Source organism: Canis lupus, chromosome 2 (genome assembly GCF_003254725.2).
Source record: "Canis lupus dingo isolate Sandy chromosome 2, ASM325472v2, whole genome shotgun sequence".
Taxonomy (NCBI): Eukaryota; Metazoa; Chordata; class Mammalia; order Carnivora; family Canidae; genus Canis; species Canis lupus.
In genome coordinates, this window is record NC_064244.1 from 66,301,736 (window position 1) to 66,326,824 (window position 25,089).

Here is a 25,089-nt window from a genome sequence, read left to right on the forward strand (position 1 = left end):
TAACTATATAACTCGTTAACAAGTATTTATGGAGTTCCTATTACGGGTCAGATACAGGCACAAACGTTCCATTATGGTAGAGCCTTAATCACAGTCTTAATTCACCAGCACCTATTGCTGTTTTCTGCACATAGTTAGCACTCAGTACGTGTTGAGCGACTATATGAATGTAGCCTCCTGCTGTCAAGCAGCTCTTATTTTAGCGGTGTAGGGGTAAATGGGATATAGGTGACGAACAAATAAGATGAGCCAGGTGATTTCAGAGCATGATCATTACTGTGAGAAAAATAAGACGGGATAATTAACATTATGCAGTTTGCCAGTTTGGGCTCATTGGGGTTTTTTGTCGTTTTTTAATCAGCAGAGTCAAGCGACCCCATGAGCACGGCTTAGTGGACAAGATGCCAGTCTCTGGAGGCAGATTTCCCGGATTCACAACCCGGCCTCCTCCCTCGCCGGGAGTCTCTGGACCAATTACTTAACCTGTCTGGCCTCGACACCCCCATCCTCTAACAGTACCGACCGCACGGGGTGGGTGTGAGGGTTAGAGAGAGGCGATGCGGAGCGCAAAGTACTGGGAGCCGTGCGGGCCGCCGAGGGAAGCCCCCCGGAAGCAGCGGGATCCCCAGGGCCTCGGTTAACTCACCTGGCGCCGAGGGAGGCGAGCCCCCCCGCCCCTCCCCCCGCGGCAGGTTGTGAGCAGGGGCCAGCCGGGCAGAGCTCTGACCTTGACCTGGGGTCCCTGGGGCTGAGGGGTCAGGTCCCCCGTCCGCCGGCGGGGGCAGAGGAGACGGGCTGGCGGGCCACGCGGGGGCGGCGCGGGCGGGAGGCCTCGAGGGCTCCGCCGGCGCCCCAGGGCGCCCCCGGCGGGGGAGGGGCCGGCTCGGCCCTCCCCGCCGCCCGCGGCCCGGAGCAGCGCCCCCCGCCCCCGCCCCTCGCGGCCCCGCCCCGGCCCCGGCCCCGGCCCCGGCCCCGGCCCCGGCCCAACGGGCGCGGGCGCGCAGCCCCCCGGGGGCGCGAGGCCGCGGGCGGGCCCTCCTGGCGATTGGCCGGGCGGGCGCGGGGAGGGCGCGGGGAGGGCGCGGGGAGGGCGCGGGGAGGGCGCGGGGAGGGCGCGGGGGGCACGCGGGCGGGCTGGCGGGCGGGGCGGGGGCGGGCACATGCGCGCAGGCGGCGCGGCCGGCACGCGGCGCTCGCGCTCCCGGCTTAAATGAGCCTGGGCTGCCCGCGCCCGCCACTTCGGAGCTGCCCGTGCGGGCGCTGCCCCTCGCGCCAGCGCGCCTGGGCTCGCGGGCGGCCGATGGGACGGAGCGCCGCGGAGCTGGAGGCGGCGCCCGTCGGGGGGCTCGGGCAGCGCGGGAGCCCGCCGCGGGGCTCGGGCATGGCGGGCGGCCGGACCTGAGCCCTGCCCCGCGGGGAGGCAGCCTGCGGGCCGGCGATGGGGGCCGGGCCGTGAGCGCCGCTGGCCGCCGCCGCTTGGGCCCCTCGCGAGGCGCCGGGCCGCCCGGGAACATGGCCCTGGAGCAGCTGTGCGCGGTCCTCAAAGGTAAGCGCGGGGCCCGGACGGCGCCCCCTGCGGGCGGAGGCCGGCGTCCCCGCGTCCCTCCCGGGCGCCCGCGCGCCTCTTTGTCTGGTCCGCGCGGGTCGCCGGGTGCACCTGCCCGCCCGCGCGGCTGCCCCAGCCTCCTGCGGGCCGGCAGGCTCCGGGGCGCTCCGGGGCGCGCGGGGGGGCCGGGGAGCAGCGGCGCGGCGGGGCCCTCCGAGCCGTTCGCGCCCCTTCCTTGCAATTCCGCTCATGGCTTTGCAAAGTTGTGGGGTTCGTGCAAGTGGGGCCGAGGCCGTTCTCCCTCGGCCTTTGATGACAGAAAGTCATTCCCCGCGGACAACAAAAGCCCCCGCCGAGGCGCCGCGGAGCAGCTCTCGGAAAGCCCCGCGCCGGCGGGGGGCGGGCGGCGGGCGGCGGGCGGCCGAAGGGCCTGTGCGCCGGGCCGGGTCCCACCTGCTGCGGCCGCGGAGGCTGCGGCACCACTGCGGGCGCCGCGACCCGGCCCGGCCCGGCCCGGCCCGCCGCCTCCCGGGACCTCGGAGCGCCGCGCCGCGGCCGCCTGCCGGGTTCGCTCTGCCTCCCGAACCGGGAACTAACACGGCGGCTCGCCAAGTGCACGAAGCTCCCGAACGTGCTCAACGGCTTCGCCTCTCCCTGGAGGTGTTATTCTAGATAGAAATATATTGACGTAGATAATTAAGACTGTGATACAAAGTTGCTTCCGAAACTCGGGTGGCATAAATCCTTTGCTCGGTCGTCAGAGGAAAACCGCCACCGAAACGGGGCTTCCCCCTCTCCCCCCCGCTGATTGAAATTGAAAACTGAAGAGCTACGTTGCTCAGGCTGTGACATGTGTTCTTTTATATTGGGTCAGGAGTTAAGGTTTTGTATTAGCAGCGTTACATGGAGCTTATTGTAGCCCGGTATTCGCACAGTGACAAATGGTGGGTGTTTTTTTCCCCCATTCCGGATTAACACTTTTTTTTTTTTTCAGATTCATTAGAAAATTCAGTGTAATTTTGCTTTTAATTTTAACTGGACAAATTACCTGCTTTCCAGATTTTCCTGAGCTTTTAGCAGTTCAACTTAAAATGTTTACCCACTGGACACTTACAGTTTGTATCAAGGTAACCCAGTTACCTAGTGCACACTTCACTCATCCATGAATTCCTAGTGGTTTCTTCATTACATTAAAATTTAAAACTCGGGTGTTAATTTCATATAGTTTTCCTATATATAAATCTGATTTATATAGCCATTCCGTGGAAATTAAGATTGTCTTATTCTCTCAAAATAAATCGTGTGTGCACAGTAGTTTCTTCTGATGGTGCTCCATTATCCGAATGTGCCTCATTGTCCTGATCGCTTTAAGGTCATCAACATCATGACAGTCCATCCGGGCAGCCCTGTTCTAGAGCCCTACCTGCCCAACTTCAGGGAACTGAGCTGGATAGGACAGATTCCCTGATCCTCCTGAATGAAGGGGTTTTTTGCAGCTTCTCTGCCTCTGCCTTGGTCGTTGGTGCACACTGCCCTCTCTGGCCACTGTGGTAAAGCACTGAGCTGTTGCACCTTTCAGGAAAAGATTCTGTGCTGATGGCAGAGCCAACAGTGAAAACAGTGTAGTATCTGGCTTTTCTTTTTAATGTACAGTAAATCTTACAGTAGTTTTACATGCTAGAGTGTTTTAAGGGTCAAGCTAACTTACAGTTGTAGGCTAGCTAGAGATGAAAGACTATTAAGACTTCTAAAGTTTGTGTGCTTGTAAATATGGGGAATTGGTCTGGGGAGATTCAAGAAATTAACAAAACTTGATTCTGAGAAGGGAATCTGGGAGAGGACAGAGCGAAGGGAAGACTTCTCTTTCACTGCACCCTCATTTGTAGCACTTGATTTTTTTTTTTTTTTTTTACCAAATGTGTGTTACCTATACAAAAATTGTTATTTTTAATTTTAAAAATTATCTTTTGGTAAAACACTGGATTTTCCTAGTGTTTCCATTCATTGTGTGCGTCAAGGCAAGAAAAACAGCCCTTAAGTGTCCTGTGAGGTGAATTGCTTCAACACTGAAGAGGTTCTTATCAGAAGCAGTTATTTAATATTTGCATAATTATGGATATTACCTACCAAAAGCCTTGTTTGCAGTATTATGGTCAGTTTCTACTAAAACAAATCATCCATAATGAATGTGTGAGATTTTAAGTAATAGGTAATTTTCTTTAAGATGCCATTGATTCACAAAAAAAAAAAAAAAAAGATGCCATTGATTCTTTTTGTTTTACTCAGCAGTGAGAACAAAAGGATAATTCTACTAGGTTTTTAAATCTTTCATACGTTGTTAAAATGGAAAAATTCACTTCTAACTGTTTATGATCCCTCCAGGTCTTATAAAATTTAACTTTCTGTCAAAGTTAAGTAAGCATCATAGTCACACGAAAATATTGCATCAGTATTATGAGCCCATTTTTTACTGTTTTATTCATCTGCACATTTTCGGAGAATCGTATTAGACTCAGTTATATTTAAATCTGTATAAACTCTTGTTAAATTTATTGTGTAACAGCGCGAATATCCCTCAGCACTATATTTTTAAAATCTTATGCGAGACTGACAAAAATTAACTCCTGTCTTTCATTCTCACACCTCATTCAAAAATCAGTAAACTATACAAAAATAAGTACAGTACTAGAAAGCTAGCTCTTTAATAGTGAAGTTCTTAAGCACAGTCTTGTTAAAAATTAACTTTTTGGCTTTTTCCCCCAGAATTTGGAGGAAATGTTTTAATGCTGAAAACTGAAGTCCGGCTAAACACTGGTTTTATTATAGTAAATCCTTAAACTAGAATCTAGTTCATCTGTGTTTTGAAACCAAGTTCACCTGTTAGAAAAAACATGCAGCCCTGTAATACACACCCATGTGTGTTCAAATCACTTTCATTTTTGAAATAAGAAAAAAAGATAAACTATAAATAAAAATCATATCTAAAGTTTTAAAGTAATCTCAAATTCCGTTCTTGGTTACTATCCATTACACAATAAATTACTATCCATTTAGTACAGTCTCCTGTAGTTTTTTTTTCAGTCTCATTTTTAAATTTATGCTCCTGCAGAGTAATTGTTGATGATTTAAAAAAATGTCTGTCTCCCTGAGTCACTATGAGATTCCAGTTATTACTTTCTCTGAGTTGGAAAGGGGAACCCTAAAATGTTATCTGGTCCATTGGTTTCCAAATTTTCCTTAACAGTAGAACTTCCTCAAAAGGAACCCTTCTCAGGGGGTACTCAAAAACCTAAACCAAGATGATAAGAACTAGATGGTTCTAGTTGGTGAGCAATCTCACCATCTCAAAGGCTCATCAGAGCAGCCCTCCCCAAAAAACTGATATTTTTGAACATGTGTGTTGTATCCCTCACAAAATTGCAGTGTACTAATCTGAAAGTTCAATTCTTCCTAGGCAAAATGACATTAAAACATGTTGGTTTAAATATGCCTAGAGAAATATGTTGGAAATTGCAGCACTAGTGGGTGAGAAGATACCACACACTCTTTAAAATGTGACCTGGTCACTTTAAATTTGTTCCTGTGGATGTCGATGTCTAAAGAAGACTCCTGTAAAGTGAGAACATCCAAAATTGCCCTCTTAAGAGCATTTGGCCAGCAAGGAGATTGTCACATTCTGCAGGAAGGAAAGTGCTTCTGCTATGGTTACTCTTTCTTAAAATGGTTAGCAGTCTGATTAGCATATGTAGACTGGAATGATCCCAAAGTTTGCCAAGTCCATCTTCTTTCTTAACCAATAAGTAAAAGTGAGTTTGATTAAATTTGAGTACTCTGTTCTGTGGAACATAGTTTACTGAAAACAAGTTACTACTACCTCAAGTAGTACGTGGACTCTCATGGAACTCCAGTCTGCTTTCATTATACCAAAGAGTGGAGAGCTGGAGACCAGTTAGGCGGTGGTTGCACCCTGGCACCTCGTGATAGATTCTACAAACTTTACATTTAATGGTTTGGTGCTTAAAACAGGAAGGCTTATTAGAAAGAGGCACATTTAATTACTAACAGAGGTAAATTGAGCCAGCTTGAGAAAAGTAAGAGGAGTGGCTAGATATCTGGAAAGAAAAATAAAAATCAATTCTTTGATTTATCCCTTGATTTATGCTTAGATAAAAGAAGCGGGATCATCTGTGTGACTACTGTTAACCAAGATGCGTGCTTCTTAATTTGTTAATGCAGGATGGACTCTGCACTGTATGTTGTAGTTACAAAAAAGACCTAATCACGGTCATGCTTAGTCATGCTTATTCATCTAGCTTTTATTGAATGATATTGTGGGCCAGGCAGTCTTCTAGTCCCTAGAGATGCATCAGTGAATCAGACAAGGTTCCTCTTTCTGGTAGGTATTGACAAATAATGAGCAAGAAAATATCGAGCGATATAAATAATAATTACAGTATTTATATAATAAAGAAGGATGAAGGAGAAAATGTAGAGCTTTTTTAGAAGTCAGAAAGGCCTCACAAGACCTGAATGACAGGAGGAACCAGCCATGCAGAAAGATTCTAGGCAAAAAGAATAAGCTAGTCCCTAAGGCAAGAATTAGCTTGGTATATTGAAGTAATGGGAAGAAGGCCCGTGTAGCAATAGGTAGCAACTGGGAGGTCAGAGAAGTGGTTAGATGCTAAATCACTAAGGACATCTGAAGTCCGAGTAAGGGGTATGGATTTACTCTAAATGTAATGGGACTGTATTAGAAGATTTTATGAAAGGCTGTGATATGATCTGGTTTATGTCTTGAAAGGATCACTGACTGCTGAGTACAGAATAGACTGTAGGGGACTATGGCAGAAATACCCAGTTGTCTCCCAACATCCATTTTACACTTCAGTAATTCTCTGAATTTTAATTAAGCCCATGACCACCCAACAGAAAGAGTAGATTTTCCAGCTTTCCTTAGGATTAGGTATGATCATGTGACTAAGTGAGTCTAGCTAATTAGATGTGTGTGCAACTTTGGGAAAGTGGTAGTGTTTTTTGTTCAGTTAAAATTTTTATTTTGAGATCATTATAGATTCTGGGCAAATTTTTTTATTTTATTTATTTTTTTAAAGATTTTATTATTCATCAGAGAGAGAGAGAGAGGGGGGCAGAGACACAGGAGGTGGGAGAAGCAGGCTCCATGCAGGGAACCTGACATGGGACTCGATCCTGGGTCTCCAGGATCAGGCCCTGGGCTGAAGGCGGCGCTAAACCACTGAGCCAGCCGGGCAGGGCAAATGTTTTTAAAGGAAGAATGTCCTCAAAAAAAAAAAAAAAAAGGAAGAATGTCCTCTATCATTTCTTCATTCTTGCTGACTCTAACACAGGCATGGTAGATCCATGTTGGACCTTTAAGATGAACTTAGAAGGAAAGTCGTATACAGCTGAACAATAAGAAGTTAGGTTCCTAGGAATGATAGCCTTCACTCTAGCCTCTTGACTACTACTTTCCACAGTAAGAATATATTTGACACAAATATATTCTATCTGATATAAACTGCGTAAAAGTAAAGGCTAAAGTAAAAAACAAACCCAGACAGAACCATTAATAGTCATAGAAGTGAAAAATCTGAATGCTATCAAATAAAATTAATTTTGAAAGTGCCTAGAAAAGGCAGGTTTTAGACAGTGCCGAGGTAATTTGGTGAAAGCAAAGGGAGATCCACGGCAAGTACAGATGTTCAGAAATAAGAAATATTTGTAGAAACATTATGAGATTAGGTACCAGAGCAGAGCATTCACCAATATTTCCAAAACCAACTCATCTGCCTGCCCTCTACCCTGCCCCATCCATCTAGGCCCAAACTTGCCCCTGCCATCACCAGTGGAGACAAGGGGCAGCCTCTTTGCATTTCTTGCAGTATATTTTCATTCTTTTATTGTAGCAGTTGGCCTGTGAAGTGGGCCCCCCCCAGCAGCTTTAGCATCACTAGGGAAATGCAAGTTCTCAAGCCCTACCCCAAACCTACTAGGTCAAAATCTCGGGAAGTAACCCCCATCCACCAAAATCTGTATTTTAGTAAGCTCTCTGAGTAATTGTGGTGCACACTACTGTCCCAGTGATTGATCCAGTTCTCCCACCTGCATGTAGACTTTGCCCAGAGGGATTTGTACACTTTTGAACACCAGTATATATTACCAGTTAACCTCCAAAAAGTTATGTCACTTTGCAGTCCAGTGACAATGTATGTCAGCTTCCTGTCTTGACCAACAGGGTATCTTTATTTAAATATTAGTCTAAATTTATGTATTGTTTCGATTATTGGCACATTTTCCTAGTGGCATAATCTTTTTTTTTTCAGTTTTTTGTAGTTTTTGTCTTGAATAAATGAAGGTGTTCTCTACACAGAAGGATACATACATAATTTACCTTTTTGTTTTTTCAATCTGGTATTGGTATTTATTTTTCTGTTTAGCTTAGAAGTAGGATCTGCTTTCTTTTTTTTCAAATAATTATTAAGTTATCTGAGAATCATTTATTAAACCTATCCTTTTACTGAGAGTTTCAAATACCATACATAAAATAAATTTTGAAATATATGTTATGTGTCTGTTGCTTAAACTTTTTCTTTTTTTTCTGTCTTTAAGCTCCTTGAGAATAAGAACCAAGGCTGCTTGGTTCATTGCTTTAGCCTCAAGGACTGGCTTGTCACACAGTGGGGGCTGGATATGTTTGTTGACAAATCATCTGTTTCTTTCTATACTGTTGCTACATTTTGAATTACTACAGCTTTATGATAAGTATATATTATTTTTAAGTATTTTATGTCTTTATTTCTAATTTTCCTTGGCCAATATAAAAAAGTCTTCAAGATGATCATCAGCAACGTTTTTAGTCCCCCAGAAAACTAAGATTTTGATTCAAATATATTTAAATACATGACTTGGAAGAATTGTTACCTTTACATTGTTTTATTATCCAAAACCTACTGTTTCTCCATTGTATTAAATTTATTGACTTGTTTATTTAATTTATTTTAGTCTTATTCTCTTCTCTTACTAAGGGTAATAATTTTCCAAGTAATTCTCTTGGGACTTCTAGGCATTGAGTAACATTATCTATAAATAATAATTTATCTCTTTTCCAGTATTTACTACATTGGCCAGTTTCCATTATTAAGTAACAATAGAAAGAATAAACTTGATCTTGACTTTTCCAGTGGAAGGTAAGGCCTTTAAACTAGAAGGCCTGGGGAGAAAGAAGCGAATATGACAGTGATTTAAGGTAAAAGTAGCAGCATTGAGGACTTGTATATAGCACCTTCCACAGAGTCTCTCTGTATCATGTAAGTCTTCATTAAAAAAAATTTTTAAGAGAGGGGAAGGGGTGGAGGGAAGACAGAGGGAGCAGGAGCAGGAGAGAGAGTCCAGGGTGAAGCTCAATGTGGAGCTTGACATGGGGCTCATGGTCAGATTCAGTCTCCTGACCCTGAGTTCATGACCTGAGCTGACAGGAGTTGACTTTTAACTGACTGAGCCACCCAGCTATACACATTATTACAAGGCCTGGACTAAACTCCAGAACCAGGTGTATGAGCAGAAATGGTGGGCACTCCCACTTTAAGCATCAAATCACAAGCAGTTCTCTATATAACTAAGTGGTATGTTTATAGAGTTTAGAATTTTTATTTTGTCATGGATCTACCTTGCAGAATTAGTGCCTTCATGGGATACCTGGGTGGCTCAGTGTTGAGTATCCACCTATGACTCGGGTCATGATCAATGGGGTCCTGTGATCAAGTCCCATATTGGGCTTCCCGCAGGAAATGTGCTTCTGCCTATGTCTCTGCCTCTCTCTGTGTGTCTCTCATGAAGAAATGAAGAAAATCTTAAAAAAAAGAAAAGAAAAGAAGAAGGGCCTTCTTGGATACATTATCTTTGAATTCGAAATGTATGGTATTTCTGGATTTGAGTAATTATTGGTCCTTTTGGTAAGAGGAAGAAGGGAATAGTGACATGTGGTTGGAACTAAACACAGAAGAATTCCAGTGTTTGACATTAATGGAGTTTGTTTTATTATCCCAGTCTGGTTACAACAAGCAGTTTGCAAAGATCCTATTTTATACAACTAGGAGGAAACTATGTTTATTATGATATAGAATTTAGAATGATTAATAGTCACACCTGTATCACTAAATATTTGTATCCCTAATTGTCATGCAGATTCACCCCATTCTTTATATAACACTTTTATATTCAGTAGCACTGCTCATTTGGTTGATTTAGTTGTGAATAGTTTTTTTAACATTTGGGGAAAAAGAAAATTGTGAGCAACCCTCTAAGTAAAGTAGAAAAGAATAATAGGTTTATTTGGGCTTACAATTTTATTTTTAAAATGATTTACCAGGGCAGCCCCGGTGGCTTAGCAGTTTGGCGCCACCTTCAGCCCAGGGCGTGATCCTGGAGACCCAAGATCGAGTCCCACATCGGGCTCCCTGCGTGGGGCCTGCTTCTCCCTCTGCCTGTGTCTCTGCCTCTCTCTCTCTCTCTCTCTCTCTCTCTCTGTCTCTCATGAAGAAATAAATAAAATATTAAAAAATAAAATGATCTACCACAGTCACACTCTGTAAATTTCATAAGTCAGATATATTACATAGCCAAATTTTATTGATCATTATGTAATTTTATTGGCACGGTTCACCCTTTTGCCATAGTTCTGCCATTGCTCTCCTGGTTTCAGTTTGTTGATTTGTTACTTGCCCTGTCGGTCTTTGTGTTAACTTCTATACTGTGAATTATAAATTTGAAAACTAGTAAATTGTTATGCCCGTGATTCAGGATGAAAAGTATACTGAGCACAAAATTTTGATCAGTTATGTATCATCCAAATGATATTCCTTGGGAAATAGTGTCCTCTAACAAGATAAATTGATACGAACGGATGTGTTATTTGCTGAATTGCCAGATACCTAATATTACTCTAGTTTTTTTGTTTTTTTGTTTTTTTTATCATAAATACTCTGTTTAAAAAAAAAAAAAATGGGGACCCTGGGTGGCTCAACGGTTGAGCACCTATCTTCAGCCCAGGGTGTGATCCTCGAGTCCTGGGATCGAGTCTCACATCAGGCTCCTACATGAAGCCTGCTTCTCCCTCTGCCTGTCTCTCTCTCTCTCTCTCTCTCTCTCTCTCTCTCTCTCTGTGTCTCATGAATAGAGAAAAACTTTAAAAAATAAAAAAATGTTTCAGTTCTCCATTCCTCAAACTCTGATCCAGTGCAAAGTTGTGAAGATTTTGAAAGGAGAATTGTTCTTGTATGACAATGAGGTCTTCAGGACTACTAGCAACCAGAGAAAGGGAAGGGGAAGTGAAAGGTGTTGAGAGAAAACAGAGGAGACAAAGGTCAGCAAGGATACAGGAAACTAAAGATGAAGATGTCAATGACTAGATTATAAAATGTAAACAACTGGCAAGAATTTACTTTTTACTTTGGTGATTTGGGTAGTAGATACTCAGTACATGCTATTGCATGAACAATGGTATGACCATCCAGCAGTCACTTAACTAGCAACCTCTTCAACCTCATTTCTCACTACCTCAGCTCTCTCACAACCTCAACCACCCTCATCTCTCTCACTGCTTTCATCCTGTAAATCATCTGCAACTACTCTACATCTGAATCATGTTATAAGTCTCTCCTTTCAATTTCCAGTACCACTGCCCTGCTTCAAGACCTTACCATTTTTGTTTCCTGAATGGTCTCTCTTTTAACAGTTTAGACTCCATGAAACCATCAGATTATTGGTCTAAAAGACAGATGTAATATGTCATTCTCTAGTTTAAAAACTCAAAATGAGAGGCACCTGGGTGGCTCAGTCGGTTAAGTGTCCTACTCTTGATTTGGGCTCAGGTCACAATCTTAGGGGTTTTAAGAGCCTGCTTAAGATTCTCTCTCCCTCTGCCCCTCCCCCTTCTTAATAGATAAATAATTAAAATTTTTGGAAATAAAAATACAAAATGACTTCTCATTAGGGTCAAAAGTCCAAACTCTTTAGTGTGACAGCTTTTTATGATCAGGCCTCATTCTGTCTCACCTGGTATACCTCTATTTCCCCTCCTTGTGCTGACCCTCCATAGATCAGTGCTCCTCCGTGTTTTTGTCCAAGCTGTTTCTTTCTCTGTATCCTGGGTTGAAGCCTGTAATATCCAAAGAGAATATACCTTTTATTTCTGAAATTATCTTCACTCTGTTCCTCTTAAGCCCCAGCAGAATGAATGGTTCCTGTCTCTGCTTCCATTATGCTTTCTGTATAACTCCTATTAAACTTATTTTCACCTTGTATTGTAAATTCTCTTTGACAATAGATTGACTTCTTAAGGATGGTAGTTTCCCATCCTTTATTTCACAGAATGCCTAGCTTATAACCCTTGCTATGTGCATCATCTTATTTAATCTTCTCTACAGCCTTATGAGGTTGGTGCTACTAGGGCAATGTCTTCATTTTATAAATAAGTAAACTGAGTTAAAAAGGCCTCACAGCTGGTACACAGCAAAACTCGAACCCCAACTTAGATCTACCTAACTCATAAAGTCCATAATCTTAACTATTTTGCTGTATCCCCCCCACCCCAAAACATCTGTGTATCCTTGGTGCCTACTATCCCTTGGTACAGTAGGCACTCTGTAAGTGCTTATTGACTGAATGAATAATAAAAACTCCAGTTCACACAGGACTTTGAGGCACTGTGATTTCCATTGAAAGGGAGGGTGAAAGATATCAGTGCACCATTCATAAAAATAAAATGTTTAAAAGAATCATCAAAATACATACACAAAACAATTCAATATATTGTTGACTGGGTCTCCGAAATGTTCAACTTGGGGGAAAAGCTTCATTTTCTAAACATGCTGGCTTTTGTAATGCAGGACACCATAGTACTGCACAACTATTAAACGTCTTGAATTTATTTCTGGGAGACTGCTGCCCCCTTACTTCTGTCTTTATTATAAATGCTCTCACAAGTCAGATAATCTAATTGAACTTTTACTGGCATAATACATTGTAGAGCTACCCAAATAATGCATGTAAAGTCTTTGAGATGGAGTACAGTAAATATAGGATGACTGAGGTCAACTAAGTTTGTTGCAAAAAAACTGTGTTTTTAATATATCATAAGTTGAAAAATATTTTATATGCCACATGCTGTTAGTGCTTGTACAGCATCAATTGTATTTTTTTCTTGGGTTGTCTTAAGTGCCAAATGGTAAAGCAGAACATAACATTTAACCCTTAAAAATCTTGAGAGTGAACATTAGTAAGAAATAGCTTTAATTAATCTTTTCTTTATCATCTGATTTTCCTTATAGATTTAGTAAAATGTAATATAGATTCTATTTTTTTAACTTTTCTTTTCTATTATTTCTCTAGTGTTGTTAATAACAGTACTTGTAGTCGAAGGGATTGCTGTGGCCCAAAAGACCCAAGGTAAAGTATTTCCAGTGATAACTTACCACATATTCAGGACAGTGGGATGCCTTATTGGAAAGGATTGCAGCTTTTGGATACTATTTCCATAATCCCTCTAGGGTGTTGCAGTGACCTAAGGCTTTCTGTCAACCTATCAGCCTCAATTTTACTGGGTTCCACTGCAGTTAACTGGAGTAAATTGTCAACATAAAGTCTTGCCCTGATAAATTCTTTAAATTGGCATCACTAGTAGCTCCTAGCACATTATGGATTATGTCCAAAAATTAAATGAGATTCGTGCTTTATCATTCAGCAAAAATAAAAATCCCTTTTTTCAATGTAGACAAATGAAATATTTCCATCAGTATCTTATTCAGAGCCCCGTGGACCTGTTCTGATTGTCCTTGTTTATGAAAGAAGATTAACTAGTTTGCTTTTTGAACAAGATTTTCATGTCAGAGCTTAGTACATCTCCCGATTCACTTTTTATTTTCATCTGAGTTCTACATACAAATGACAAAAATCAAAGCATTCTAAAAGTTAATTATGAAAAAGCAGTTTTCCACCCTCTGTGACTCCCCCATGGAGGTAACCAGAATTTTAGCTGAATCTTTTGGTATTTCCCTTCCTATTTCTAAATAATATGTTATACTGTTCCTTCTTAATTATTTCAGTTTTACTGTATTAGAGAATGATTTCCCACCATGGAAGATGAGCATTTAGCCCTTTCCTGTACCCACTTCCCATCCCTGACTATATATTGGTACTTTCCCTCTATACCACCTGTTTCTGTCATAATTCTGATCACATCTGTATTCAGAATTTACATTAAGTCACTCATAGAGCTTTTTCCACATGAAAATTTTGTCTTTCAGTTTATGAAATTTTTATTTCCTTTTTTCTTTGCTTAATTTTTTAAATTCCCCTTTCTCTATTTCTGTTCCTATCTTTAAGAAACTTTTATTTGGGTATGGAGTATTTTATTGTTTTTTTTTCTATTTTCCAACTGTCTTTTACTGTTTTATTCTCAGTCTTTATTGAGACTTCCCCAATTTTACCAAGAATTGGAAAACTTTTTCTGTAAAGGGCCAGACAGTAAATATTTAAGATTTTTGCAGGCCTTACAGTTTCAGGAGCAACTACTCACTTTTGCTGTTGTGGTATGAAACCAGCTGTGAAAAAAAAAAAAAAACAAACAAACAAACAAAAAAAAGAAACCAGCTGTGGATCGCGGGCACATGAATGGACATGGATGTGTTCCATTGTAAACTTTATATTTACAGTAACAGGCCACAGGCCAGATTTGGCCCAGGGCTACAATTTGTAAACTTTCTACTAATTTTTCATTTCTTCTATTTTTAGAAAATTTTTATTTTCTGAATATTCTTAAAGTATCCTTGTTCTTTTTTTTTTTTTTTCCCCTTGTTCTTATTTTATAGATATACTCTCATTTTCTCTAAGGAGATTAAATGACAGTTTTGTTTAGGTTGTTTTTTGTTTGTTTGTTTTGTGTGTGTGTGTGTGTGTGATTTTTTTTTTTACATCATCTTTGTTTCCTCAGATTTGCTTTCTTCTTGTTTTTATTCATTGTTCATTGTTCATATTAGAAGCTTTCCTCAATTATCTGGTGACCCTTGAATTCTACTCTTATTTATGAGAGGAGCACTAAAATCTGATGATTAGCTATCTCCAAGTGTAGAAGGGATTTGTTTACTATGGCTCACACTGGTGAGTGACCCACAGTGGGGAATCCCTGAACCTACACTGGTGGGTCTTTTTCTTTGGACTGTTTAGAGTCCCCAGAGAGGAAGCTTTCCATTTTCTGCTTAGAGGTTCTGCATCTCACCGAGAGCCTTGAAAGAAGTTGGGTGGGGGAAGAAGCCAGAAATGCCATTCACTGGTCTCCTTGTTTGCGGGTTGGTACTGTCACCCTCAGCTGTGCCTGGTGTCTCCTAGTCTAGTAGCCCTGCTTTATCTTCTTCTGCAGAGGAATAATCTCATTTTCTGGTAGGATGACAGAACAGCAGGTACCTAGATTTGTAGAGGAGAGGGTATTAGAAATCAGATTGATTCTAAATAGACTTTTAGCCAGGCCTCATGTTTTTAGGAAGCACAGTTTCACCACCACCTGTCATGCCTTATCCTGCTTGCAGGATAGTACACCAAGTACTACCAGTTTTTGTGATTGTACCTACCTCGTTGTGCCTCTCTAAGAGTTTGTTTATGCCCTTAAAAAACTTCCGGTACTGTTACCAAAGTTTAAGGAAAGAGAACTAAATGCATGTGTTCAATCTACAATCTTTAACTAAAATCTCTTTATAATATTTGGATCCTATTTGGTTTTTTTGTGTGAAACTAATTATAGAGGTACCACATCAGAGATAAACCCCTGGGATCCTTTTATTTTTATGTCACAACTGAATTTTATAGAGTTGCACCGATTTATCAGATTCTTCCACATGATTTTGCCCTTGTAAAATCTAAGCATTTTATTACCCCACTCTCCTACAGGGCAAACTTGTCCTCTGGCAGCAAGTTCTTCCCACCAGCACAGCATACAATTTTACCTTTCTCTCATTTCTGCTGTATTCAATTTGTTGTGCTAAACTTGGCAGTGGCTCTTGCAAAATTATATACACTATATGTGTAACATAGAGTGGGCAATTGTTTGGCTAAATTGTGGGGAAAAGAGCAGAATGCTATTCTCTTTTGCTATAATTTGTATTTTAATGCCATTTTTCCCTAAGATGGACAAAATATTGGAATCAAGCATATTCCTGCAACCCAGTGTGGCATTTGGGTTCGAACTAGCAATGGAGGTCATTTTGCTTCACCAAATTATCCTGACTCTTATCCGCCAAACAAGGAGTGTATCTACATTTTGGAAGGTATTTGACCAATTTCTTTTAATGGATGAATTTTAACTTTATTGTAAAACTAAGTACATTGGTAAGATGCCCAGTTTAAGCCAGTTTGAACAAAATGTAAGCATGTATTTGAATTAAACCCTAGTAATTATAAATATTTCTGAATATTGAACACATTAACAAAATAATAGTTGAAATTTTATAGGAATTTTGAATCCCCTAAAATATAATTCAGCTAAATATATCAGTATATATGAGAAACTTCTCTAGTAAGAACCTTTAAAAAAAGAAACTCAAACTTATTAGCATCTCTTATGCTTTATGCAAATTTATGTCCAAAGTTACATTAGTTCTTGTCATTTTTTGTTTTTCTATTCATTGTATCTCATGAACTGTTAGCTCTTCTACTCTAATTTTAATTAAGTACATTTAACTAATTTAATAACCTATTCCAAAGGGAAAAATCACTATAGTTCTCCAAAGCAGCATTGTTATTAGTGATATATAGTGCAACATTAATTATGAGTTTTATATATAACAATCCTCATTATGATTGTCTTCTGTGCAACAATAACAGAGCAGTTGTTTTGCTTTTCCCACTTGTGTAGGATGTTTATACTTTCCTTTGTTTGTGTTGCCCTGATTTGCTTGCTCTTATTTTCTAGCGGCGCCACGTCAAAGAATAGAGTTGACCTTTGATGAACATTATTATATAGAACCATCATTTGAATGTCGGTTTGACCACTTGGAGGTTCGAGATGGGCCATTTGGTTTCTCTCCACTTATAGATCGTTACTGTGGTGTGAAAAGCCCTCCACTAATTAGATCAACAGGGAGATTCATGTGGATTAAGTTTAGTTCTGATGAAGAACTTGAAGGACTGGGATTTCGAGCAAAGTATTCATTTATTCCAGGTAATGAAGTTGTGTTTTTCAGTGGGTCTCACTATGGTTTTAGAATCTTATGTCTAGAAAAAGAGAATTTAGTCAAGTTATACAAACCAAAATGTTAAAGAAATGAGCAGGACCAAAAGGAAAATAAATAAAACCAAAAATTGGAAATAGAACTGTATCACTTGAATTTTGAAGCATTTCATCGATGGTATCACATTTTTCTTAGATTTCTTTGTTTTATAATGTATATCAAGGCTAGAAACATCAAGATAAATATATTTTAAAAGATAATTCAGCAAATTATCTTTTCATAATCCTTAATAAAATTTTGTCAGGTTTTTCCATTGGAATGACAATTAACTACTCATTTGAATAAGTAATCTCAAAAAAAAGAATAATCTCTAGAAAATATTGAGCAATAGAAAAAATACTGCTCTGCATTTGGAGGCAAAAGATTTGGGTTTGAATCCTTTCCCTGCTCCCTGACAGCTATGAGATTACTCAGCGCAGTAGAACCTGAGGGTTGCTATTGGTAAAATGGGAATGCCTGATGTATTATTTTCCTGAAGCTGCCTTAATTAGCTAAGTACAAATTTAGCAGCTGAAAACACAAATTCTCTCAGAGTTTTTGAGGGCAGAAAACCCAGCAGGGCCACATTTTTTCTGGGAAGTCTAGGGAAGGATCCATATTGCTCATGGCTTCTAGCCCAGCATTCCTGGATCTGTGGCCACATCACTCCCATCCCTGCCTCCATCTTCACATTGCCCTTTCTTCTCCAAATCCTGCCCTTCATACCATCTTGTGTTGTAATATTCACTCTTTTGTACCATATAAAGTAATACAGGTTCCGAGGATTAGGATTAGGGTCTTCATTCAGCCCCCTCTACCTATTTTACCCTACCCTGTGGTACGTGCAAACAGTTGGAGAACTGCAAAGCCTCTCTGGTATAAAACCATGCATATCCCTAACTCGGAAACACAAAGATACACAAGTTATTGCCGCTGTCTTCAAACAACTTAAAGACTAACGAGGTGAAAAAGTAACTCAGTATACCAATTATTTCATCTCTTTGCATATATTTGTTTTCATGTAAGAAGTTTCTTAATTTAAAACATATATATATCTAAATGAAAAGAAAATACCCATAATCTTACCATTCTACATATAAAAAACCACTGTTAACAGTTTGGTGTGTATCCCTTCAGATGTTTTTCTGTATCTATTAGTTTTATGTAACTGACAGCATACACATATATTACCTGCTATTTGCCTAAACAAGATAATCAACATTTTTTTCTTGTCACTAAACGTGGCAATTTTTAGGTATTGTTTCAGTATTTATGTTGTCAATGCCAAAGGATAACATCTTAGGAAGTAAAGTTTATCTAATAGACTTTATTTTTTAGTACAGTTTTAGGTTTCCAATAAAACTAAGCAGAAAAAAGAGAGTTACCACCATAGATCTCCAAACATAGCTGCCTTCCAGAATCAGCCTCCTGCTCCAGAGTGTGGTACATTTGTTAAAGTGAATGAACCCACGCTGACACATCGTCACCCAAAGCTCCCATCCCCGTAGTTCACCTGAGGGTTCATTGTTGGTGTTGTGTGTTCTGTGTATTTGGGCAAACGTATGATGACATGTGTCCACTATACAGTATCATACCAAGTATTTCCACTGCCCTAAAAATCCTCTGTACTCCACCTATTTATCTCTCCCCTAATTCTTGGCAAGCACTGATACTGCCATCTCTGTAGTTTTGCTTTTTCCATGTTACATAGTTGGAATCATACAGTATGTAACCTTTTCAGACTGGCTTCTTTTACATAGTAATATATATTTAAGTTTCCTCTCTGTTTTTTCATGGTTTGACAACTCATTTCTTTAGTGTTAAATAATATTTCATTTTTGTATGTACAATAGTATATCCCTTCTATTGAAGGGTATCTTGGTTGCTTCCAAGTTTTAGCAATTACAAATAAACTTGCTATAATCATCTATATGCAGAATTTTTCTTGCCAGGTTTGTAACTAATTTGGATAAATACCAAGGAACACAATTGCTGAATCCTAGAATAATTTGTTTTTAATTTTTGCTTAAGTGGATAGTGGTTGTATATGTACGTTATATTTTTTATTAAAATAAAATTTTTTAATTACCAAATTATCAAAACAATGTGAAAGTTCAAATGGGACTTATATACACCAAATTGCCAGAATGAAAAAATTGCTAGTTTAAAATATTTCAGAAAAAAAAAAAATATTTCAGTATCTTTAAATAGCCTGCAAAACCTATTTCAATACACAGTTTATTGTATTTAACTGTCTGCTCAATTCTTGTTAAAACTGTTTTTAATTCCAGATACTTTCTGCATAGTTCTATTTAAAAAAAAAAAAAAAGTAGGGGGGAAATTTTTAGCTTAATTGAAAATACATCTCAGAGACTTCCTTTTTTAACCTAATAAACCAAATCCAACTTTGCTGAAAGGGGATAACAACATTTCAGTTCTTTTGTGGAGAAATGTCAAAGACAAGTTTAATTAAATGCAATGGAGGGCAGCCCCAGTGGCCCAGCGGTTTAGCACTGCCTTCAGCCCAGGGTATGATCCTGGAGTCCTGGGACTGAGTCCCACATCAGGCTCCTGCATGGAGCCTGCCTCTCCCTCTGCCTGTGTCTCTGCCTCTCTCTCTCTCTCTCTCTCTCTGTCTGTCTCTCATGAATAAATAAATAAAATCTTTAAAAAAATAAATAAATAAACAGCAATGGAGTAAAAAGTCATAGGAGCTACCTGCCAAATGAATCAGAATTTCTTCATGTGTAGGCAATAATTCTAGGATGTTGTCACTCTTGCATTAAAATTTCCAAAATTATCCATTACTTCCAGGAAGTAGCAGTCCTGTAAGAGTCCTCTATCCTCAATAGATACCACCAATAACTTAGAGAATTTCATTTAAAATATACTAATTTCTTGGGGTGCCTGGGTGTCTCAGCTAAGTGTCCAACTCTTGATTTTGGCTCAGGTCACGATCTCGATCCTGAAATCGAACCCCACATTGGGCTGCATGCTCAGCATGGAGTCTGCTTAAGATTCTCTAACTCTCTGCCTCCTCCCTTGGGCATGTACACTCTCTCACAAATAGGTAGATATATAAATAAAATCTTTAAAATACACTAATTTCTCAGTAGTAGTAGTCTTCTAGATTTACTGATCCCTAGACAAATTTATAAGTATGACTTGAAATAACTAAACACAGTCATAATTAGCTAATTATGCATTACCTACTTATTTTGATATTTTTTTCTTTCAGTGGTAAAACTATGGAATCTTCACCCACATTATAAAGGCAATATGGTAGGGTAAGAAAAATTGCCTGGAGAATTGCAGCTCAGCCTTAGTTTTGCCATTATAAATATAGTCTAAGAAAATCATAATCTCTCATTCAGTTTCCTCATCTACAAAATGGGATATTACATAGTTTTCCTGGTATTGCTATCATTAGCCTGATACTAAGCATGATGTATGTAGAGACTCTCAAGTACTATAAAATGGAAATGTAGTTTAGAAATCTTAAGTGTTTTATTATAATTTGTCTATATTTTAACTATAATCCATATAAAGTTGCTCTTATGATACATAAACTAATAGAAAAAGAGCTCCTTTTCTTCAAGTAAGACTTTTTATGTATTAAAAAGCCTGATTTTTAATACTTAAAAACAGTATTTAATTAAGAACATTGTTTTTGATGTCTATAAGTAGTCTGAGCTGATTCATATATAAGATTTTTAAAAATCTTTTTGATACTAAAGTGTCATTATTTCAGTTAATTGATTTAGTTCATAAAAATCAAATCAATTTACTGAAATCAGTTATTGTGATATGTGCTGTTGGTTCTTAATCTTCTATAAACTACTTCACAGAGCAGAGTATTCTGTATATCGCCTCATCATTTTTTCCCTGCCATTTTGAAAACACTCCTCACTAGCTACTACCTTGTATGTGTGTAGTGAATTACAAATAACATAAAAGTCACAATTTTAATCCTTTTTAAGTGTACAAGTACTTGTGAAGTACCTTTTTACAGTGTTGCCCAATCATTACCACTATTCATTCCCAGAACTTTTTTGTTAACACAAGCTAAAACCTGTGTCCACTAAACACAAACTACCCATTCCCCCCTTTCCTGCAGCTTCTGGTACTGTCTATGAATTTGATCAACCTAGAAACCTCAGTAAATGGAATTGTACAATATTAATATTTGTCCTTAAGTGTCTGACTTTATTTCACTTAGTGTTATGTTTCAGGGTTTATCTATGTTGTACCATGTAACAGAATTTTCTTTGTTAGGCTGAATAGTATTTCATTGTGTTATGTATACTACATTTTCTTTATTCATCCATCAGTTGACTAACTGTTGCTATTGACAGAAGGCTACATGTATCCAGGTGGCATAAATAAGTTACTCATGATGGGATCAAAAGTATAAACATTACCATTTTAAAAAACATTGTTCCTGTAAACAAGAACCTATAAACTATTTTCATGCCCAGGGGAAAAAAAAAAAGTGATCTGTAGTCTACACCAATGAAATCTTTCTTTTGCTTTGCTGTTAAATGAAGCATTAGACATAACTTAAGACATGAAATCTTAACTATCTCAATGCCAATTACTTTCTTCTTTTTTCTATTACAGATCCAGACTTTACATACCTAGGAGGTATTTTAAATCCCATCCCAGGTTTAGTATATCACCTCTTTTTCCTCATGGCATTTTGATCAATCTTATTTTCCTTTGAACATCATTCATCTATTCTTTCTAGATTGCCAGTTTGAGCTCTCGGGAGCTGATGGAATAGTGCGTTCTAGTCAGGTAGAACAAGAAGAAAAAACAAAACCTGGCCAAGCAGTTGATTGTATATGGACAATTAAAGCTACTCCAAAAGCCAAGGTATTATTATGTATTGAGTCACTTTAGAGAAGAACATAAGACAGTGATGAGCATAATGTATTATTTTAATAGTTACTGTTATACAAACAGCTGTTACAACTTTTTAAAAATTTTATTTAAAAAAAATAATAAAATAAAAATTTTATTTCAATCAGATTGGGCACCTAAGATCTCAGCATTGTTATAGTTAACTACAGTATAGTTTCAGGAATAGCATACAAACATGGAGATTCTTAAAATCTGTGTATTCCTGAATCGAGAGTGCAAGTATTGATCCATATCATCAATTCATAAAAAAACTTTATGAGAGGGAAAAATAGACTACAAGAGATTGAAGTGTCTTGTCAGAGTTCTCTAGTTGGTCATGGCAGTGTCAAAACCAAAACTTAGAAATCTAAAACAAAACATTAATCTAGTGAGCCTTGGTTCTGTGTTCTTTCCACGCTGTCCTCTGCTAACGATGTAGAGCTTTTATTGGAAAGTACCACAGGGAAGGATGTTTTTAAATAACTCTGACAGATTGAGATTGGTTGCTAACTACTTTTGCTTTTTGCTTTTAATTTATACTTCTAGGAATATTCACAGTGAAAAATATATTTAATGTGGATATATGTGAAAAGAGAAAGTGAGGATAAGAGAACAAACCTTTAAAGAATTATGAAAATCAAATTTAGAGTTATGGTAATAGGATGGATTAGATAACATGAAAATCTGACTTACAAAACACCTGGAAACATTGGGTAAAAGATAACAGATACCCTTTTAAAAGCATAGGTAAGATTTTCTTTTAAAAAGAAGGTAATTCTTGGGACGCCTGGGTGGCTCAGAGGTTGGGCGTCTGCCTTCGGCCCAGGGCGTGATCCTGGAGTCCCGGGTTTGAATCCCACATCAGGCTCCCTGCATGGAGCCTACTTCACCCTCTGCTTGTGTCTCTGCCTCTCTCTCCCTGTGTCTCTCATGAATAAAAAAAGTCTTAAAAAAAAAAAAAAAGGTAATTCTTATGGGCTAGAAATGAAGAGAGAACTATAAACCAGAGCAATAAACTGAAAACTGAAATTGATGGCAAAAGTGCCTCTTGCCAATTTTATCTCCCCACTCCCACTCCCCACTACTTACCAACAGACCTGCCAGGAGCTTGGTGTTAATATCCACAGTGAGATGGAAAAGGCTTGGGGCTCACATGACCTTTGTGAGATCCCTCATATAAAACTGGAACCCTCAAAGGGAGATATAATTGCTGTGAAATGGTAGATTAGACGCATCTTCTACTAATACAGGTTAATAATGAAGAAGCTTATCTTTCTGGGCTCAGTCTCAGTATAAGCCTCTGTTGTTTCCCCTAAAACTTTAATCTAGAGACCTGTTTTTATTAGAGTTTGGGATGTATGTAATTTACATGCCATGCCCAATCCAGGAAACAATTTTTGTTTAGAATTAACAAAATGGTCCTGGCCTCAAAAAAATTTTTTAGACACCTGGCAGAAATAAATACAAAATAACCACGGAGGCTGCAGGATTGCCATCAGTAAAACCCTGCTGAAGGTAAGCTCACAACTCAAAATTAGAAAACATTTAAGCAAACAACCCACCAGGAGTGAATTAGCAGACAAAACAGCAAGAAGTTAAATCCCTAAGAAATTAAGTGTTTTAGATATCTTACAAGAAGGAATCAAAAAGACAAAAAAGAAATGACCAGGTACCCTTTAAAAATAACCAAGTAGAACTTCCTCAGGTAAGAGGTATAGTTATTAAAGGATATAGACCTGAGAAAATAACCCACAATGTAGCTCAGGAAGTGGTGGTGGTGGGGTAGGTATTGACAGTTTATCAAAACATTCAAGCTGACAAAAAGCATTGACACAAAGTGACTCCCAAAGCAAGAAAAAAGTTCTAATTGACATCTTGCTACATTGGCCACAACAGGCAATGAGGAAATCTTTAAAGCAACTAGAGAAAAAAGCTATGAGAATCATTAATAATAAAATTGGAGCCAGAAGACAATAGAATAATGTCTTCAGAGTGCTGAGAAAAAAAAATAACTGCCAATCTAAAAATCAGCACTCAACTGTCATTTTAGAATGTGGGCAAAATTAAGATCTTTCTGGGAAAAGATAATAAATGGACCAAATGCTACATTTAAAATCCAAGTATATTCTGTTTTAAGATAACTATGGGAAAATTTGAAAATAAAACAGGAAGGATATAACAGACAAATACCAAAAGAGATCTAATATAGCTATTGAAATAAAAATGTCACAAATTCATGAGATGCAGTTTTCAGTTTTATGTATTAATATAGTCTCAAAATGTACAAAATATGAATTGACAGTTGCTGAGGAATACTGACAAATCCACAATTACAGTGGGTAATTAATTTCACCTCTCAGTAATTAAGCATACCAAAAAAAATAGTAAGGCTCAGAAGATTTAAACAACACATTATGCCTGATGAAACATGGTGTCTTACTCCCAATATCCAGAAGATATGCATTCTCTACAAGCATGCACGAAACATTTATAAAATCTGATCCATACTCTAGACTAAAAACAAGTCAAATATGCTTAGTATTATGTAGAACATCCTCTGACAAAAATACAATTAAATCAGGAACGAACAACCAAAAGATAACTTTAAAACCCATATGTTTGGTAATTTAATATATACCACTTAGCAATTAAAGGTCACAGAAGAACTCATGATAGAAATTTGAACATACTTAATGATATTGAAAATACTATACCTCAAAATATGTAGGATGCAGCTAAAAGTACTACAAGGGAGTTTTTATATGTTTCTTTTAGAGGAAGAAAAAGATTTAATGAACTAAGTTTCAACTGAAGAAGTTAAAAGAATAACCAAAGAAATCCAAAGAAAGGGTAATAACGAAAGGAGAAATAAATTATATTTTAAAAAGAATCAGCAAAGCGAAAAGCTGGCCCTTTGTAAAATATAACTATAGGCCTACTTCTGCCATGGTTGATTTAGCATAAAAGACCTAAATAATACTTAAAATTGGAAAAGGTCATGAGTTTACCTAGGTGGCTCAGTTGGTTAAGCGGCTGCCTTGGGCTCGGGTTGTGATCTCCGGGTCCCTGGGTCCTGGGATCCAGCCCTGTGTTGGGCTCCCTGCTCAGCAGTGTCGGCCTCTCCTTTTCCCTCTGCCTCTCCCCTTGTTTGTGCTCTTAGGGGCATGCACTCTCAGATCTTAAAAAAGAAATGGAAAAGGTCATGAATCAACAATAGCAGAGATTTTTAGAACTCTCAAAACTGAAGAAAACCTGTTGAACAAAAGAAAAAAACCTGGGGGTTCCTTCAATAAATAAATGACAAAGGGGGAAAAAGTGACATCTGTAGATTAAAACAAAAATGAAATGAACTTGTGGATTCAAACT

At 38.9% G+C, this 25,089-nt stretch overlaps 1 protein-coding gene and 1 long non-coding RNA gene across 22 annotated transcripts in view; one reads left to right on the forward strand and one right to left on the reverse strand.

The window, feature by feature from the left end:
- The window catches only part of LOC112660561 (uncharacterized), a 90,987-nt gene that overhangs the window by 63,406 nt on the left and 2,492 nt on the right, over positions 1 to 25,089 (reverse strand). For 2 of the 20 annotated variants that reach the window (XR_007404340.1, XR_003137063.3), the window contains exons 2-3: positions 24,732 to 24,901; positions 11,618 to 11,720 (exon numbers count right to left, since the gene is read on the reverse strand). This is a non-coding gene — a long non-coding RNA (uncharacterized LOC112660561). Of the gene's footprint in view, positions 1 to 646; positions 897 to 11,617; positions 11,721 to 24,731; positions 24,902 to 25,089 lie in introns of those variants that run through there. The other 18 variants (XR_003137059.3, XR_003137054.3, XR_003137056.2 and 15 more) reach the window with 13 other exon arrangements.
- NETO2 (neuropilin and tolloid like 2) overlaps positions 1,160 to 25,089 on the forward strand; it is a 58,930-nt gene continuing 35,000 nt past the window's right edge. Inside the window, exons 1-6 of one of the 2 annotated variants that reach the window (XM_025448126.3) lie at positions 1,160 to 1,546; positions 12,953 to 13,009; positions 15,739 to 15,879; positions 16,524 to 16,772; positions 21,442 to 21,486; positions 21,569 to 21,696. In XM_025448126.3, coding sequence (XP_025303911.1) covers positions 1,513 to 1,546; positions 12,953 to 13,009; positions 15,739 to 15,879; positions 16,524 to 16,772; positions 21,442 to 21,486; positions 21,569 to 21,696 — 654 coding nt within the window. In that variant the 5' untranslated portion in view covers positions 1,160 to 1,512. The remainder of the gene's footprint in view (positions 1,547 to 12,952; positions 13,010 to 15,738; positions 15,880 to 16,523; positions 16,773 to 21,441; positions 21,487 to 21,568; positions 21,697 to 25,089) is intronic. The other variant, XM_025448127.3, reaches the window with a different exon arrangement.